The 17,471-nt window shown below is 46.4% G+C and overlaps 1 protein-coding gene across 1 annotated transcript in view; it reads left to right on the forward strand.

Annotated features, from left to right (window-relative positions):
- Positions 1-17,471, forward strand: part of LOC123999278 (rab GTPase-activating protein 1-like) — a 168,881-nt gene that overhangs the window by 32,285 nt on the left and 119,125 nt on the right. Inside the window, 1 exon segment of the mRNA XM_046304873.1 lies at positions 9,282-9,439. Within this exon segment, the coding sequence (XP_046160829.1) occupies positions 9,282-9,439 (158 nt within the window).

Here is a 17,471-nt window from a genome sequence, read left to right on the forward strand (position 1 = left end):
GTCAACACGCTCGGTGAGGGACGAGGTGTCCTGTTGGATCGTCAACCTCAACTCCCTGTCCTCCTCTGAGAACAGCTCCTCCAAGGCACTCCTTGTTTTGTACAATGGAGGGACTGTCTCCTCCATTTCCTCTCCTTCAGACTCCTCCTGTTGCTGGTGCTCTGTGTCTGTCTGCTGCGGCTCCTCAACAGTAGCCTTCCTCAGCCTGTCCCAGGTGGCGTCACTCACCAGCCTCCCTTTAAATCTGGGGTCCATTGCTGTGTCCTCATGCAGGAAGGATTGAATGTCCTCATCCCGATAGCGTTCTGAGAGGATCTCCCACACCTTCTCTTTGATGGTTGCCACTAACATTGTATCTTCATGCTTCACTGTGAAGTTCTCTTCCAGTTTGTGGAGGATGGGTTTGATCTAATATAATAATAATAATAATAATATATGCCATTTAGCAGACGCTTTTATCCAAAGCGACTTACAGTCATGTGTGCATACATTCTACGTATGGGTGGTCCTGGGGATCGAACCCACTACCCTGGCGTTACAAGCGCCATGCTCTACCAACTGAGCTACAGAAGGACCACCACAGGTGGCATTCTTTTCACATGACACAGTGTGGATGTATAGAGGATTCTCATGAGCTGGACAAACTCCTCAGCCTTATTTATTTAAAAAATAAAATAATAATTTCACCTTTTATTTAACCAGGTAGGCTAGTTGAGAACAAGTTCTCATTTACAACTGTGACCTGGCCAAGATAAAGCATAGCAGTGTGACACAAACAACAGAGTTACACATGGAATAAACAACCGTACAGTCAATAACACAATAGAGAAAAAATAAGTCTATATACAGTGTGTGCAAATGTCATGAGGAGGTAAGGCAATACATTTCCCATTGTAGCGAAGTAATTACTGGTGTGCAAAAGAGCAGAAAAGTAAATAAAAACAATATGGGGATGAGGTAGGTAGATTGGGTGGGCTATTTACAGATGGACTATGTACAGCTGCAGCGATCGGTTAGCTGCTCAGGTAGCTGATGTTTAAAGTTAGTGAGGGAGATATGAGTCTCCAGCTTCAGCGATTTTTGTAATTCGTTCCAGTCATTGGCAGCAGAGAATTGGAAGGAAAGGCGGCCAAAGAGGTGTTGGCTTTGGGGATGATCAGTGAGATATACCTGCTGGAATGCGTGCTATGGGTGGGTGTTGTTATCAAGACCAGTGAGCTGAGATAAGGCAGAGCTTTACCTAGCATAGACTTATAGATGTCCTGGAGCCAGTGGGTCTGGCGACGAATATGTAGCGAGGGCCAGCCGACTAGAGCATACAGGTCGCAGTGGTGGGTGGTATAAGGTGCTTTGGTGACGAAACAGATGGCACTGTGATAGACTGCATCCAGTTTGCTGAGTAGAGTATTGGAAGCTATTTTGTAAATGACATCGTCAAGGATCGGTAGGATGGTCAGTTTTACGCGACTATGTTTGGCGGCGTGAGTGAATGGAAGTCCTTCGTCCTTCAGACGGTCCAGCTTGTCCTTGGTCATTGAGCTTGTCCTTGGTCATTGAGCTTGTCCTTGGTCATTGAGCTTGTCCTTGGTCATTGAGCTTGTCCTTGGTCATTGAGCTTGTCCTTGGTCATTGAGCTTGTCCTTGGTCATTGAGCTTGTCCTTGGTCATTGAGCTTGTCCTTGGTCATTGAGCTTGTCCTTGGTCATTGAGCTTGTCCTTGGTCATTGAGTTTGTCCTTGGTCATTGAGCTTGTCCTTGGTCATTGAGCTTGTCCTTGGTCATTGAGCTTGTCCTTGGTCATTGAGCTTGTCCTTGGTCATTGAGCTTGTCCTTGGTCATTGAGCTTGTCCTTGGTCATTGAGCTTGTCCTTGGTCATTGAGCTTGTCCTTGGTCATTGCTTTTCACAGTCGTGGGTCCAAGGCTGCTGCTTGGATTGCTGTATACTGCTCCATGAATCTCTCTATCATTAGATAGAGTTCCATCTGGTCCTGACAACAACACAACATACATTTATTACCGCATACTGGAATATTGAATTAAATTCTTAAATGTGTGAATTTCAAACTAATATTTTAATATTGTTTTGGGACGGTAGGTAGCCTAGTGGTTAGAGCGTTGGACTAGTAACCGAAAGCTGACAAGGTAAAAATCTGTCATTCTGCCCCTGAACAAGGCATTTAACCCACAGTTCCGAGGCCGGCATTGAAAATAAGAATTTGTTCTCTACTGACTTACCTAGTTAAATAAAAGGTACAATTAAAAAATATATATTGAGCTGGCTTCTTACCAAGGAGCTGCTGCTTTTCCTTCCAGACTGTTTTGGACATTGAGGATCTCTTGAACCACACGACCACTGCTCTGATTTCTGTGCTGCCACATTCAATGTGTGCGCAAAGCATCCTATTTTTAGGATGTGTAGCCTCTTGATGGCAACATCCATATTAACAGCATTATCAACAGTCACAGCTACAATCTGCTCGGCTCTGTCTCAATCTCTTCCACACTGCCCTGGTGTGGGTGACCTTCAGTTTTACACTGTCCTGGTGTGGAGGAGCTTCAGTTTTACACTGTCCTGGTGTGGAGGAGCTTCAGTTTTACACTGTCCTGGTGTGGAGGAGCTTCTGTTTTACACTGTCCTGGTGTGGAGGAGCTTCTGTTTTACACTGTCCTGGTGTGGAGGAGCTTCTGTTTTACACTGTCCTGGTGTGGAGGAGCTTCTGTTTTTACACTGTCCTGGTGTGGAGGACCTGTTTTACACTGTCCTGGTGTGGAGGAGCTTCTGTTTTACACTGTCCTGGTGTGGAGGACCTTCTGTTTTACACTGTCCTGGTGTGGAGGACCTTCTGTTTTACACTGTCCTGGTGTGGAGGACCTTCTGTTTTACACTGTCCTGGTGTGGAGGACCTTCTGTTTTACACTGTCCTGGTGTGGAGGACCTGTTTTACACTGTCCTGGTGTGGAGGACCTGTTTTACACTGTCCTGGTGTGGAGGACCTGTTTTACACTGTCCTGGTGTGGAGGAGCTTCTGTTTTACACTGTCCTGGTGTGGAGGACCTTCTGTTTTACACTGTCCTGGTGTGGAGGACCTTCTGTTTTACACTGTCCTGGTGTGGAGGACCTTCTGTTTTACACTGTCCTGGTGTGGAGGAGCTTCTGTGTCATATTGTCCTGGTGTGGAGGAGCTTCTGTTTTACACTGTCCTGGTGTGGAGGACCTTCTGTTTTACACTGTCCTGGTGTGGAGGAGCTTCTGTTTCATATTGTCCTGGTGTGGAGGAGCTTCTGTTTTACACTGTCCTGGCGTGGAGGAGCTTCTGTTATACACTGTCCTGGTGTGGAGGAGCTTCTGTTATACACTGTCCTGGTGTGGAGGAGCTTCTGTTTTACACTGTCCTGGTGTGGAGGAGCTTCTGTTTCATATTGTCCTGGTGTGGAGGAGCTTCTGTTTTACACTGTCCTGGTGTGGAGGAGCTTCTGTTTTACACTGTCCTGGTGTGGAGGACCTTCTGTTTTACACTGTCCTGGTGTGGAGGAGCTTCTGTTTTACACTGTCCTGGTGTGGAGGAGCTTCTGTTTTACACTGTCCTGATGTGAAGGACCTGTTTTTACACTGTCCTGATGTGAAGGACCTGTTTTACACTGTCCTGGTGTGGAGGAGCCTCTGTTTTACACTGTCCTGGTGTGGAGGAGCTTCTGTTTTACACTGTCCTGGTGTGGAGGAGCTTCTGTTTTACACTGTCCTGGTCTGAAGGACCTTCTGTCATCTTCCAGACAGTCTAGACCCCCCATATCATCTTCCAGACAGTCCAGACCCCCCATATCATCTTCCAGACAGTCCAGACCCCCCATATCATCTTCCAGACAGTCCAGACCCCCCATATCATCTTCCAGACAGTCCAGACCCCCCATATCATCTTCCAGACAGTCCCAGACCCCCCATATCATCTTCCAGACAGTCCAGACCCCCCATATCATCTTCCAGACAGTCCAGACCCCCATATCATCTTCCAGACAGTCCAGACCCCCATATCATCTTCCAGACAGTCCAGACCCCCATATCATCTTCCAGACAGTCCAGACCCCTCATATCATCTTCCAGACAGTCCAGACCCCCATATCATCTTCCAGACAGTCCAGACCCCCATATCATCTTCCAGACAGTCCAGACCCCCATATCATCTTCCAGACAGTCCAGACCACCCCCACATATCATCTTTCCAGACAGACAGCACAGACCCCCACATATCATCTTCCAGGCAGACAGTCCAGACCCCCCATGCCATCTTCCAGACAGTCCAAAACCCCCTCCCCCATACCCCCCTCACAGTCCAGACCCCCAATGTCATCTTCCAGACAGTCCAGACCCCCCCATGTCATCTTCCAGACAGTCCAGACTAGAGGTCGACCGATTAATCGGAATGGCCGATTAATTTGGGCCGATTTCAAGTTTTCATAACAATCGGAAATCGTATTTTGGGTCGCCGATTTAACAATTTTATATATTATTATTTTTTATTTATTTTTACACCTTTATTTAACTAGGCAAGTCAGTTAAGAACACATTCTTATTTTCAATGACTGCCTAGGAACGGTGGGTTAACTGCCTCGTTCAGGGGCAGAAAGACAGATTTTCACCTTGTCAGCTCGGGGGATCCAATCTTGCAACCTTACAGTTAACTAGTCCAACGCAATAACGACCTGCCTCTCTCTCATTGCACTCCAACAAGGAGACTGCCTTTTATGCGAATGCAGTAAGCCAAGGTCAGTTGCTAGCTAGCATTAAACTTATCTTATGAAAAACAATCAATCATAATCACTAGTTAACTACACATGGTTGATGATATTACTAGATATTATCTAGCGTGTCCTGTGTTGCATATAATCTGACTGAGCATACAAGTATCTAAGTATCTGACTGAGCGGTGGTAGGCAGAAGCAGGTGAGTAAATATTCATTCAAACAGCACTTTTGTGCTTTTTGACAGCAGCTCTTCATTGTGCGTCAAGCATTACGCTGTTTATGACTTCAAACCAACAAATCAACTCCCGAGATGAGGCTGGTGTGACCGAAGTGAAATGGCTGGCCAGTTAGCGCACGCAAATAGCATTTCAAACGTCACTCGCTCTGAGCCTGTGGTTGTTTCCCTTGCTCTGCATGTGTAACGCTGCTTTGATGGTGGCTGTTGTCGTTGAGTTCCTGGTTTGAGCCCAGGGAGGAGCGAGGAGAGGGCCGGAAGCTATACTGTTACACTGGAAATACTAAAGTGCCTATAAGAACATCCAATAGTCAAAGGTTAATGAAATACGAATGGTATAGAGGGAAATAGTCCTATAATAACTACAACCTAAAACTTCTTACCTGGGAATATTGAAGACTCATGTTAAAAGGAACCACCAGCTTTCGTATGTTCTCATGTTCTGAGCAAGGAACTGAAACGTTAGCTTTCTTACATGGCACATATTTCACTTTTACTTTCTTCTCCAACACTTTGTTTTTGCATTATTTAAACCAAATTGAACATGTTTCATTATCTACTTGAGGCTAAATTGATTTTATTGATGTATTATATTAAGTCAAAATAAGTGTTAATTCAGTATTGTTGTAATTGTCATTATTACAAATATGTTTTAAAATTTAAATCGGCTAAATAATCGGTACGGGCTTTTTTTTTTGTTGGGGTCCTCCAATAATCGGCATCGGTGTTGAAAAACCATAATCGGTCGACCTCTAGTTCACCCCCCCATGTCATCTTCCAGACAGTTCAGACCCCCCCATGTCATCTTCCAGACAGTACTGACCCCCCATGTCATCTTCCAGACAGTTCAGACCCCCATGTCATCTTCCAGACAGTACTGACCCCCCATGTCATCTTCCAGACAGTTCAGACCCCCCATGTCATCTTCCAGACAGTACAGACCCCCCATGTCATCTTCCAGACAGTACAGACCCCCATGTCATCTTCCAGACAGTTCAGACCCCCCCATGTCATCTTCCAGACAGTACAGACCCCCATGTCATCTTCCAAACAGTACTGACCCCCCCCTCCCATGTCATCTTCCAGACAGTTCAGACCCCCCATGTCATCTTCCAGACAGTACAGACCCCCCCTCCCATGTCATCTTCCAGACAGTTCAGACCCCCCATGTCATCTCCCAGACAGTCCAGACCCCCCTATATCATCTTCCAGACAGTTCAGACCCCCCCCCATGTCATCTTCCAGACAGTTCAGACCCCCCCCCATGTCATCTTCCAGACAGTTCAGACCCCCCCATGTCATCTTCCAGACAGTACAGACCCCCTCCCATGTTATCTTCCAGACAGTTCAGACCCCCACCATATCATCTTCCAGACAGTTCAGACCCCCCATGTCATCTTCCAGACAGTACAGACCACCCCCCGTCCCATGTCATCTTCCAGACAGTTCAGACCCCCCATGTCATCTTCCAGACAGTACAGACCCCCCCTCCCATGTCATCTTCCAGACAGTTCAGACCCCCTCATGTCATCTTCCAGACAGTACAGACCCCCCCCCCATGTCATCTTCCAGACAGTCCAGACCCTCCCATGTCATCTTCCAGACAGTCCAGACCCCCCATGTCATCTTCCAGACAGTTCAGACCTCCCCCATGTCATCTTCCAGACAGTTCAGACCCCCCCATGTCATCTTCCAGACAGTACAGACCCCCCCATGCCATCTTCCAGACAGTACAGACCCCCCTCCCTCCCATGTCATCTTCCAGACAGTACAGACCCCCCTCCCTCCCATGTCATCTTCCAGACAGTACAGACCCCCCCCCCCCCATGTCATCTTCCAGACAGTTCAGACCCCCCCCCCCATGTCATCTTCCAGACAGTACAGACCCCCCCTCCCATGTCATCCAGACAGTTCAGACCCCCCATGTCATCTTCCAGACAGTCCAGACCCCCCCTATATCATCTTCCAGACAGTCCAGACCCCCCCCCCCATGTCATCTTCCAGACAGTTCAGACCCCCCCCATGTCATCTTCCAGACAGTTCAGACCCCCCCCCCATGTCATCTTCCAGACAGTACAGACCCCCACCATATCATCTTCCAGACAGTTCAGACCCCCCCATGTCATCTTCCAGACAGTACAGACCACCCCCTCCCATGTCATCTTCCAGACAGTTCAGACCCCCTCATGTCATCTTCCAGACAGTACGGACCCCCCCCCCTCCCTCCCATGTCATCTTCCAGACAGTCCAGACCCCCCATGTCATCCCCAGACCTCCCCATGTCATCTTCCAGACAGTTCAGACCTCCCCCATGTCATCTTCCAGACAGTACAGACCCCCCCATGTCATCTTCCAGACAGTTCAGACCCCCCCATGTCATCTTCCAGACAGTACAGACCCCCCATGTCATACAGACCCCCATGTCTTCCCATGTCATCTTCCAGACAGTACAGACCCCCCCATGTCATCTTCCAGACAGTACAGACCCCCCCCCTCCCATGTCATCTTCCAGACAGTCCAGCCCCCCCCCATGTCATCTTCCAGACAGTTCAGACCCCCCATGTCATCTTCCAGACAGTTCAGACCCCCCCATGTCATCTTCCAGACAGTACAGACCCCCCCATGTCATCTTCCAGACCACCCCCCATGTCATCTTCCAGACAGTTCAGACCCCCCCATGTCATCTTCCAGACAGTTCAGACCTCCCCCATGTCATCTTCCAGACAGTTCCCCCCCATGTCATCTTCCAGACAGTTCAGACCTCCCCCATGTCATCTTCCAGACAGTACTGACACCCCCCTCCCATGTCATCTTCCAGACAGTCCAGACCCTCCCATGTCATCTTCCAGACAGTCCAGACCTCCCCCATGTCATCTTCCAGACAGTTCAGACCTCCCCCATGTCATCTTCCAGACAGTTCAGACCTCCCCATGTCATCTTCCAGACAGTTCAGACCTCCCCCATGTCATCTTCCAGACAGTACAGACCCCCCATGTCATCTTCCAGACAGTACAGACCCCCCTCCCTCCCATGTCATCTTCCAGACAGTACAGACCCCCTCCCTCCCATGTCATCTTCCAGACAGTCCAGACCCCCCTCCCATGTCATCTTCCAGACAGTCCAGACCCCCCCCATGTCATCTTCCAGACAGTCCAGACACCCCCCCCCCATGTCATCTTCCAGACAGTCCAGACCTCCCATGTCATCTTCCAGACAGTCCAGACCCCCCATGTCATCTTCCAGACAGTTCAGACCTCCCCCATGTCATCTTCCAGACAGTTCAGACCTCCCCCATGTCATCTTCCAGACAGTTCAGACCTCCCCATGTCATCTTCCAGACAGTACTGACACCCCCCTCCCATGTCATCTTCCAGACAGTCCAGACCCTCCCATGTCATCTTCCAGACAGTCCAGACCCCCCATGTCATCTTCCAGACAGTTCAGACCTCCCCCATGTCATCTTCCAGACAGTTCAGACCTCCCCCATGTCATCTTCCAGACAGTTCAGACCTCCCCCCATGTCATCTTCCAGACAGTACAGACTCCCCTCCCCCCCCATGTCATCTTCCAGACAGTACAGACCCCCCTCCCTCCCATGTCATCTTCCAGACAGTACAGACCCACCCCCTCCCTCCCATGTCATCTTCCAGACAGTCCAGACCCCCCCTCCCATGTCATCTTCCAGACAGTCCAGACCCACCCCCCATGTTTCAGGTGTCTCCAGACAGTCCAGACCCCCCCCATGTCAGTTTGTTCTTCCAGACAGTTTTGACCAGACCCCCCATGTCATCAGGCCAGACAGTCCAGATCAGAGCCCCCATGTCATCTTCCAGACAGTCCAGACCCCCATGTCATCTTCCAGACAGTCCAGACCCCTCCATGTCTTCTTCCAGACAGACAGTCCAGCCTGGTGGGGGCATAGGGCCTCCACTGAAACACACACACACACACACACACACACACACACACACACACACACACACACACACACACACACACACACACACACACACACACACACACACACACACACACACACACACACACACACACACACACACACACACACACACACACACACACTACATACAGAGAGAGAATTTAGCTCAGCCCCCCCTATGATACTCTATCATGTCTCCCAATGACTGAAAAACACTCTAGGACTCTAATGTGTGTGTATGTCTAATGGTGTGTGTGTGTGTGTGTGTGTGTGTGTGTGTGTGTGTGTGTGTGTGTGTGTGTGTGTGTGTGTGTGTGTGTGTGTGTGTGTGTGTGTGTGTGTGTGTGTGTGTGTGAACTCCACAGGTCAGCAGGATACTGTACAGCTTTGCCACAGCCTTTAGGCGGTCCGCCAAGAAGACGCTCCTCTCGGGCTTGGCTCCGCCCCTGACGCCAGACAGCGACGTCTTCACCTTCACCGTCAGTCTAGAGATCAAGGAGGATGATGGGAAAGGGACCTTTAGGTATGGTGCATCGCAACCATGCCATTCATCTTATCAATCTGTACTCTGGAGTCATTGTCCTTAGTCTCTACGTGTGGTATGGTACATTAGGGTTCATCGTGGACTGGATGGTACATTAGGGTTCATCGTGGACTGGATGGTACATTAGGGTTCATCGTGGACTGGATGATACATTAGGGTTCATTGTGGACTGGATGATACATTAGGGTTCATCGTGGACTGGATGATACATTAGGGTTCATTGTGGACTGGATGATACATTAGGGTTCATCGTGGACTGGATGATACATTAGGGTTCATCGTGGACTGGATGATACATTAGGGTTCATTGTGGACTGCATGATACATTAGGGTTCATTGTGGACTGTATGATAAATGTGGGTTTATTTTGGACTGGATGGTACATTAGGATTCATCGTGGACTGGATGATACATTAGGGTTCATCGTGGACTGTGTGGTACATTAGGGTTAATCGTGGACTGGGTGGTACATTATGGTTCATCGTGGACTGGGTGGTACATTAGGGTTCTTCGTAGACTGGGTGGTACATTATGGTTCATCGTAGACTGGGTGGTACATTATATTTCATAATGGACTGGATGATACATTAGGGTTCATTGTGGACTGGATGATACATTAGGGTTCATTGTGGACTGGATGATACATTAGGGTTCATCGTGGACTGGATGGTACATTAGGGTTCATTGTGGACTGGATGATACATTAGGGTTCATTGTGGACTGGATGGTACATTAGGGTTCATTGTGGACTGGAAGATACATTAGGGTTCATCGTGGACTGGATGATACATTAGGGTTCATTGTGGACTGGATGATACATTATGGTTCATTGTGGACTGGATGATACATTAGGGTTCATCGTGGACTGGATGATACATTAGGGTTCATCGTGGACTGGATGATACATTAGGGTTCATTGTGGACTGGATGATACATTAGGGTTCATTGTGGACTGGATGATACATTAGGGTTCATCGTGGACTGGATGATACATTAGGGTTCATCGTGGACTGGATGATACATTAGGGTTCATCGTGGACTGGATGATACATTAGGGTTCATCGTGGACTGGATGATACATTAGGGTTCATTGTGGACTGGATGATACATTAGGGTTCATTGTGGACTGGATGATACATTAGGGTTCATTGTGGACTGGATGATACATTAGGGTTCATTGTGGACTGGAAGATACATTAGGGTTCATTGTGGACTGGAAGATACATTAGGGTTCATTGTGGACTGGATGATACATTAGGGTTCATCGTGGACTGGATGGTACATTAGGGTTCATTGTGGACTGGAAGATACATTAGGGTTCATTGTGGACTGGAAGATACATTAGGGTTCATCGTGGACTGGATGATACATTAGGGTTCATTGTGGACTGGAAGATACATTAGGGTTCATTGTGGACTGGAAGATACATTAGGGTTCATTGTGGACTGGAAGATACATTAGGGTTCATTGTGGACTGGAAGATACATTAGGGTTCATTGTGGACTGGATGGTACATTAGGGTTCATCGTGGACTGGATGATACATTAGGGTTCATTGTGGACTGGATGATACATTAGGGTTCATCGTGGACTGGATGGTACATTAGGGTTCATCGTGGACTGGATGATACATTAGGGTTCATCGTGGACTGGATGATACATTAGGGTTCATCGTGGACGTACATTGGACTGGATGGTACATTAGGGTTCATCGTGGACTGGATGGTACATTAGGGTTCATCGTGGACTGGATGATACATTAGGGTTCATCGTGGACTGGATGATACATTAGGGTTCATCGACTGGATACATTAGGTTCATCTGGATGGTACATTAGGGTTCATCGACTGATGATACATTAGGGTTCTGGATGATGATACATTAGGGTTCATCGTGGACTGGATGGTACATTAGGGTTCATCGTGGACTGGATGATACATTAGGGTTCATCGTGGACTGGATGATACATTAGGTTCATTAGGGTTCATCGTGGACTGGATGATACATTAGGGTTCATACATTAGGGTGGACTGGATGATACATTAGGGTTCATCGTGGACTGGATGATACATTAGGGTTCAGGGTTCAGGGTTCATCGTGGACTGGATGATACATTAGGGGTGGACTGGATGATCATTGTGGTTCACTGGTATGATACATTAGGTTCATCGTGGACTGGGTGGTTTACTGGATGATACAGGGTTCATTCATCGTGGACTGGATGGTACATTAGGTTCATGGACTGGATGATACATTAGGTTCATCGTGGACTGGATGATACATTAGGGTTCATTGTGGACTGGATGATACATTATGGTTCATTGTGGACTGGATGATACATTAGGGTTCATTGTGGACTGGATGATACATTAGGTTCATCGTGGACTGGATGGGTTCATCGTGGACTGGATGATACATTAGGGTTCATTGTGGACTGGATGATACATTAGGGTTCATTGTGGACTGGATGATACATTAGGGTTCATTGTGGACTGGATGATAAATTATGGTTCATTGGACTGGATGGTACATTAGGGTTCATTGTGGACTGGATGATACATTAGGGTTCATCGTGGACTGGATGATACATTAGGGTTCATCGTGGACTGGATGATACATTAGGGTTCATCGTGGACTGGATGATACATTGGACTGGATGATACATTAGGGTTCATCGACTGATGACTGGATGATACATTAGGGTTATCGTGGACTGGATTCATTAGGGTTCGTGGACTGGATGATACATTAGGGTTCATCTGGATGATACATTGGTTCATCTGGATGATACATTATTATGGACTGGTTCATTGTGGACTGGATGATACATTAGGGTTCATCGTGGACTGATGATACATTAGGGTTCATGGACTGGATGATACATTAGGGTTCATGGACTGGATGATACATTAGGGACTCATCGTGGGATGATACATTAGGGTTCATCGTGGACTGGATGATACATTAGGGTTCATCTGGACTGGATGATACATTAGGGTTCATCGTGGACTGGATGATACATTAGGGTTCATCGTGGACTGGATGATACATTAGGGTTCATCGTGGACTGGATGATACATTAGGGTTCATCGTGGACTGGATGATACATTAGGGTTCATCGTGGACTGGATGATACATTAGGGTTCATGGACTGGATGGGTTCATCGTGGACTGATGATACATGATACATTAGGGTTCATCGTGGACTGGATGATACATTAGGGTTCATCGTGGACTGGATGATACATTAGGGTTCATCGTGGACTGGATGGTACATTAGGGTTCATGGACGTGGACTGGATGATACATTAGGGTTGGACATACATTAGGGTGGACTGGATGATACATTAGGGTTCATCGTGGACTGGATGATACATTAGGGTTCATCGTGGACTGGATGATACATTAGGGTTCATCGTGGACTGGATGATGGACTGGATGATGACTGGATGATACATTAGGGTTCTGGATGATACATTAGGTGGACTGTATGATCAATGTGGGTTTATCAGACAATTCCTTCGACTTCATGGCTTGGTTTTTGCTCTGACATGCACCGTCATCTGTGGGACCTATAGACAGGTTTGTGCCTTTCCAAATCATGTCCAATCAATTGAATTTACCACAGTTGGACTCCAATGAAGTTGTAGAAACATCTCAAAGCTGATCAATGGAAACAGAATGCACCTGAGCTCAATTTTGAGGCATTGCTTTGTCATTGGGGGCGGCAGGGTAGCCTAGTGGTTAGAGCGTTGGGCTAGTAACCGAAAGGTTTCAAGTTCAAATCCCCGAGCTGACAAGGTACAAATCTGTCGTTCTGCCCCTGAACAGGCAGTTAACCCACTGTTCCTAGGCCATCATTGAAAATAAGAATTTGTTCTTAACTGACTTGCCTAGTAAAATAAAGGTAAAATAAATAATAATAGAATGATGGGGTATTGTGTGTAGATTGCTGCAGATGTATTTTAGTTTTTTTTTGCCATTCTTATAGTTAAAGCTGTAATGTAACAAAATACTTTCCGAAGGGACTGTACTAGAGGTCGACGGATTAATCGGAATGGACGATTAATTAGGGCCGATTTACATTTTCAGAACAATCGGAAATAGGTATTTTTTGGGCGCCGGTGTGCCGATTTTAAAATGTTTTTAGATTTATACTTTTTATATAACTAGGCAAGTCAGTTAACCTCTCTAGGGTAGGTGAGACCCTAACGTCCCACCAGGCCAATATCTTGTGAAACTGCAGAGAGCTAACATTCTAAATACACCAGTTGTTATAGTAAACATTCTTGTAAATACATGATGCTTACATCATTTAAAAGATGAACATCTTGTTAATCCAGTCATATTTCAAGAAGCCGTTACTGCGAAAGCAAATATGCTTTTCTCTGGGGACGGCGCCACGCACACACAAGTATTACTAGCATTTTCCAGCCTAGCATTAGCGTCATGAAAGTCCGAAATAACAATAAAATAATAACAAATAAAATAATATCGCTTACCATTGAAGATGCCAAGTGTCCTAACTACACAGTGAATGTTCGTTTTGTTTGATAAAATGTATTTTTATAGCCAAATACGAAACATTTGTAAACAGCTTGCGTCGTGATTTCCGTCTCATTCAACTTTGGACGATGCGTTCGTGGTAATTACACACACTAAACAAACATTTGTCCAGTCATGGTTTCTTTGCAATCCTCTGAATGTTATTAAAACAACCATACTTGATGGTTCTTTTCCGTATTGACTGAAACAAAACGAAACAAACAAACAAACAAACAAAACGATTTGAAGACACCAATCAATGACATCATTGCGCACCAATGGTAGGACCGGTCTATCGTTGATTGACTGTATTTTGGCCCAATGACCACTGATCATCTTGAAATATAGCTTGGAAGATTGCCAATGAGCTAAGGTAAACGGCAATATGTAATGGTTATACGTTTGAAGACCAGCCTTTGTCGTAAACTCTGGCATAAAATTGGTTAATTCGCCATTGCAAATCCTACTTGACAGAGCCACGGGTGTTACACATAGCAGTACATATTCAATAGCATTTTCAACAAGTTTATATATTTAAAATATGGCAAATAAATCAGGAAAAGCTAAAACAAAGTTTAGGTATACAGATTTCACCCAAATTATAGAGGAAATAGATAAGATACAGAGAGATCGAGTTGCTTCAGGAAAATGAATCTTTCAGCGAAGCTAGTTTTGACTCCCAGGCGGAAGAATGTTTCTTTATGGCGAGGATGCCATGCTGGATTGGTAAGTTCTAATGTCATTGTTTGAAATTAATAATATCAAATATGATTCTATTGAGATTTTAAAAAATATTTTCTTTATTTTATTTGCAATATATAAAAATATAATCTGTAATGAAATGTGTAAAGTACACATTGGCTAAACTGTGTGTGTGTGATATATATTTTTAACATTTATTTTACATAAACATGGAATGGAACAGCCCTTCACCACTTCACCATAGTTATTATATTCCATGTACTTGTTGATACAGGGCTCATGTATTAAGATAAAATATTTGTTCATTCAGTATTGTTGTAATTGTCATTACAAATAAATAAAATAAAAACCAGCCGATTAATCGGTATCGGCCTTTCTGGTCCTCCAATAATTGGTATCGGTATCGGCGTTGAAAAATCATAATCGGTTGACCTCTACACTGTACTGTATATTACATTAGAACATTTTAGAACGTCACTGGCCTCATTCTCTCATCTATTTGTTGCTTAGTTACAAGGTTATTTCCCCCTCTCAAACCACACCAGTAACTGAATTAGTTCTACTGAAATGTATGGCATTCAATCTCACTCCCTGAAAGAAATATGGCCCTTAAGTGAACAAGGAAATGACAAAAATAGAAATGTCTATTTTTTTCTTCTTTTAGAGTTCTTTCTTAGAAGTGTAGACATGCTTCCACTAATTTATCACCCTGAGCAGCAGCCTGGCCGTCTCTGCTCTGATACCCTGGTTTCACAAAGAGGCTTATTCACCAGCGGAGTGACACTGGCCCAGGCCAACACACAGACACATTCTCCTAGGATATGAATCATCACTACTGGACCGGAGATCAGACAGCCTGGTTCTGCTCATCAGACAGCCTGGTTCTGCTCATCAGACAGCCTGGTTCTGCTCATCAGACAGCCTGGTTCTGCTCATCAGACAGCCTGGTTCTGCTCATCAGACAGCCTGGTTCTGCTCATCAGACAGCCTGGTTCTGCTCACCAGGCAGCCTGGTTCTGCTCACCAGGCAGCCTGGTTCTGCTCACCAGGCAGCCTGGTTCTGCTCACCAGGCAGCCTGGTTCTGCTCACCAGGCAAGCCTGGTTCTGCTCACCAGGCAGCCTGGTTCTGCTCATCAGGCAGCCTGGTTCTGCTCACCAGGCAGCCTGGTTCTGCTCACCAGGCAGCCTGGTTCTGCTCATCAGACAGCCTGGTTCTTGCTCATCAGACAGACAGAGAGGATAGTCACTGACTGTCACAGGGTGACTCTAGACATGCCTGCTTGGAATGGAAAGGGAGTGTGGATGCTCTTCAGGCAGGCATAGATCCTATTATTAGTCAGCTCTGAGCTGGGTTTTATTTATTTTTTGGATGAGAGCAGGATCTGGTCTCTAGAACTAATGGCTTCTCCTCCAAGGCTCTGTCTCAATTGCCTAAAAATGTGTCCTGTCCTCCTCCCCTCCCTGTCATTGTCTACAGTGTCTTCCTGTCCTCCCCTTCTCCTCATCATCTGCACTGATTGGTCGAGGCTCGTCAGTTCTCTCAGATCAGAGTGATGGAAGAGAGGACAGGGGCCGTATGTATCAAGTGTCTCAGGGTAGGATTGTGATATAAAAGGCTAACCTGATCCTGGATCAACACTCCTTCTCTTAAAACATACTGCCCCGCTTTTTATGGCAATTAAGACATAGCCCTAAATCTAACCCGTCCTTCTCAGGCTCTGACATAGCCCTAAATCTAACCCGTCCTTCTCAGGCTCTGACATAGCCCTAAATCTAACCCGTCCTTCTCAGGCTCTGACATAGCCCTAAATCTAACCCGTCCTTCTCAGGCTCTGACATAGCCCTAAATCTAACCCGTCCTTCTCAGGCTCTGACATAGCCCTAAATCTAACTCGTCCTTCTCAGGCTCTGACATAGCCCTAAATCTAACCCGTCCTTCTCAGGCTCTGACATAGCCCTAAATCTAACTCGTCCTTCTCAGGCTCTGACATAGCCCTAAATCTAACCCGTCCTTCTCAGGCTCTGACATAGCCCTAAATCTAACCCGTCTGTCTCCTCAGGCTCTGACATAGCCCTAAATCTAACCCGTCTGTCTCCTCAGGCTCTGACATAGCCCTAAATCTAACCCGTCTGTCTCCTCAGGCTCTGACATAGCCCTAAATCTAACCCGTCTGTCTCCTCAGGCTCTGACATAGCCCTAAATCTAACCCGTCTGTCTCCTCAGGCTCTGACATAGCCCTAAATCTAACCCATCCGTCTTCTCAGGCTCTGACATAGCCCTAAATCTAACCCGTCTGTCTTCTCAGGCTCTGACATAGCCCTAAATCTAACCCGTCCTTCTCAGGCTCTGACATAGCCCTAAATCTAACCCGTCTGTCTTCTCAGGCTCTGACATAGCCCTAAATCTAACCCGTCTGTCTTCTCAGGCTCTGACATAGCCCTAAATCTAACCCGTCCTTCTCAGGCTCTGACATAGCCCTAAATCTAACCCGTCCTTCTCCTCAGGCTCTGACATAGCCCTAAATCTAACCCGTCTGTCTTCTCAGGCTCTGACATAGCCCTAAATCTAACCCGTCTGTCTTCTCAGGCTCTGACATAGCCCTAAATCTGACCTGTCCTCCTCAGGCTCTGACATAGCCCTAAATCTAACCTGTCCTTAGGCTCTGACATAGCCCTAAATCTAACCTGTCCTTCTCCTCAGGCTCTGACACAGCCCTAAATCTAACCTGTCCTTCTCCTCAGGCTCTGATGGGGTTTGTTTCCA

This window comes from Oncorhynchus gorbuscha, linkage group LG16 (genome assembly GCF_021184085.1).
Source record: "Oncorhynchus gorbuscha isolate QuinsamMale2020 ecotype Even-year linkage group LG16, OgorEven_v1.0, whole genome shotgun sequence".
NCBI classification, from domain to species: Eukaryota; Metazoa; Chordata; class Actinopteri; order Salmoniformes; family Salmonidae; genus Oncorhynchus; species Oncorhynchus gorbuscha.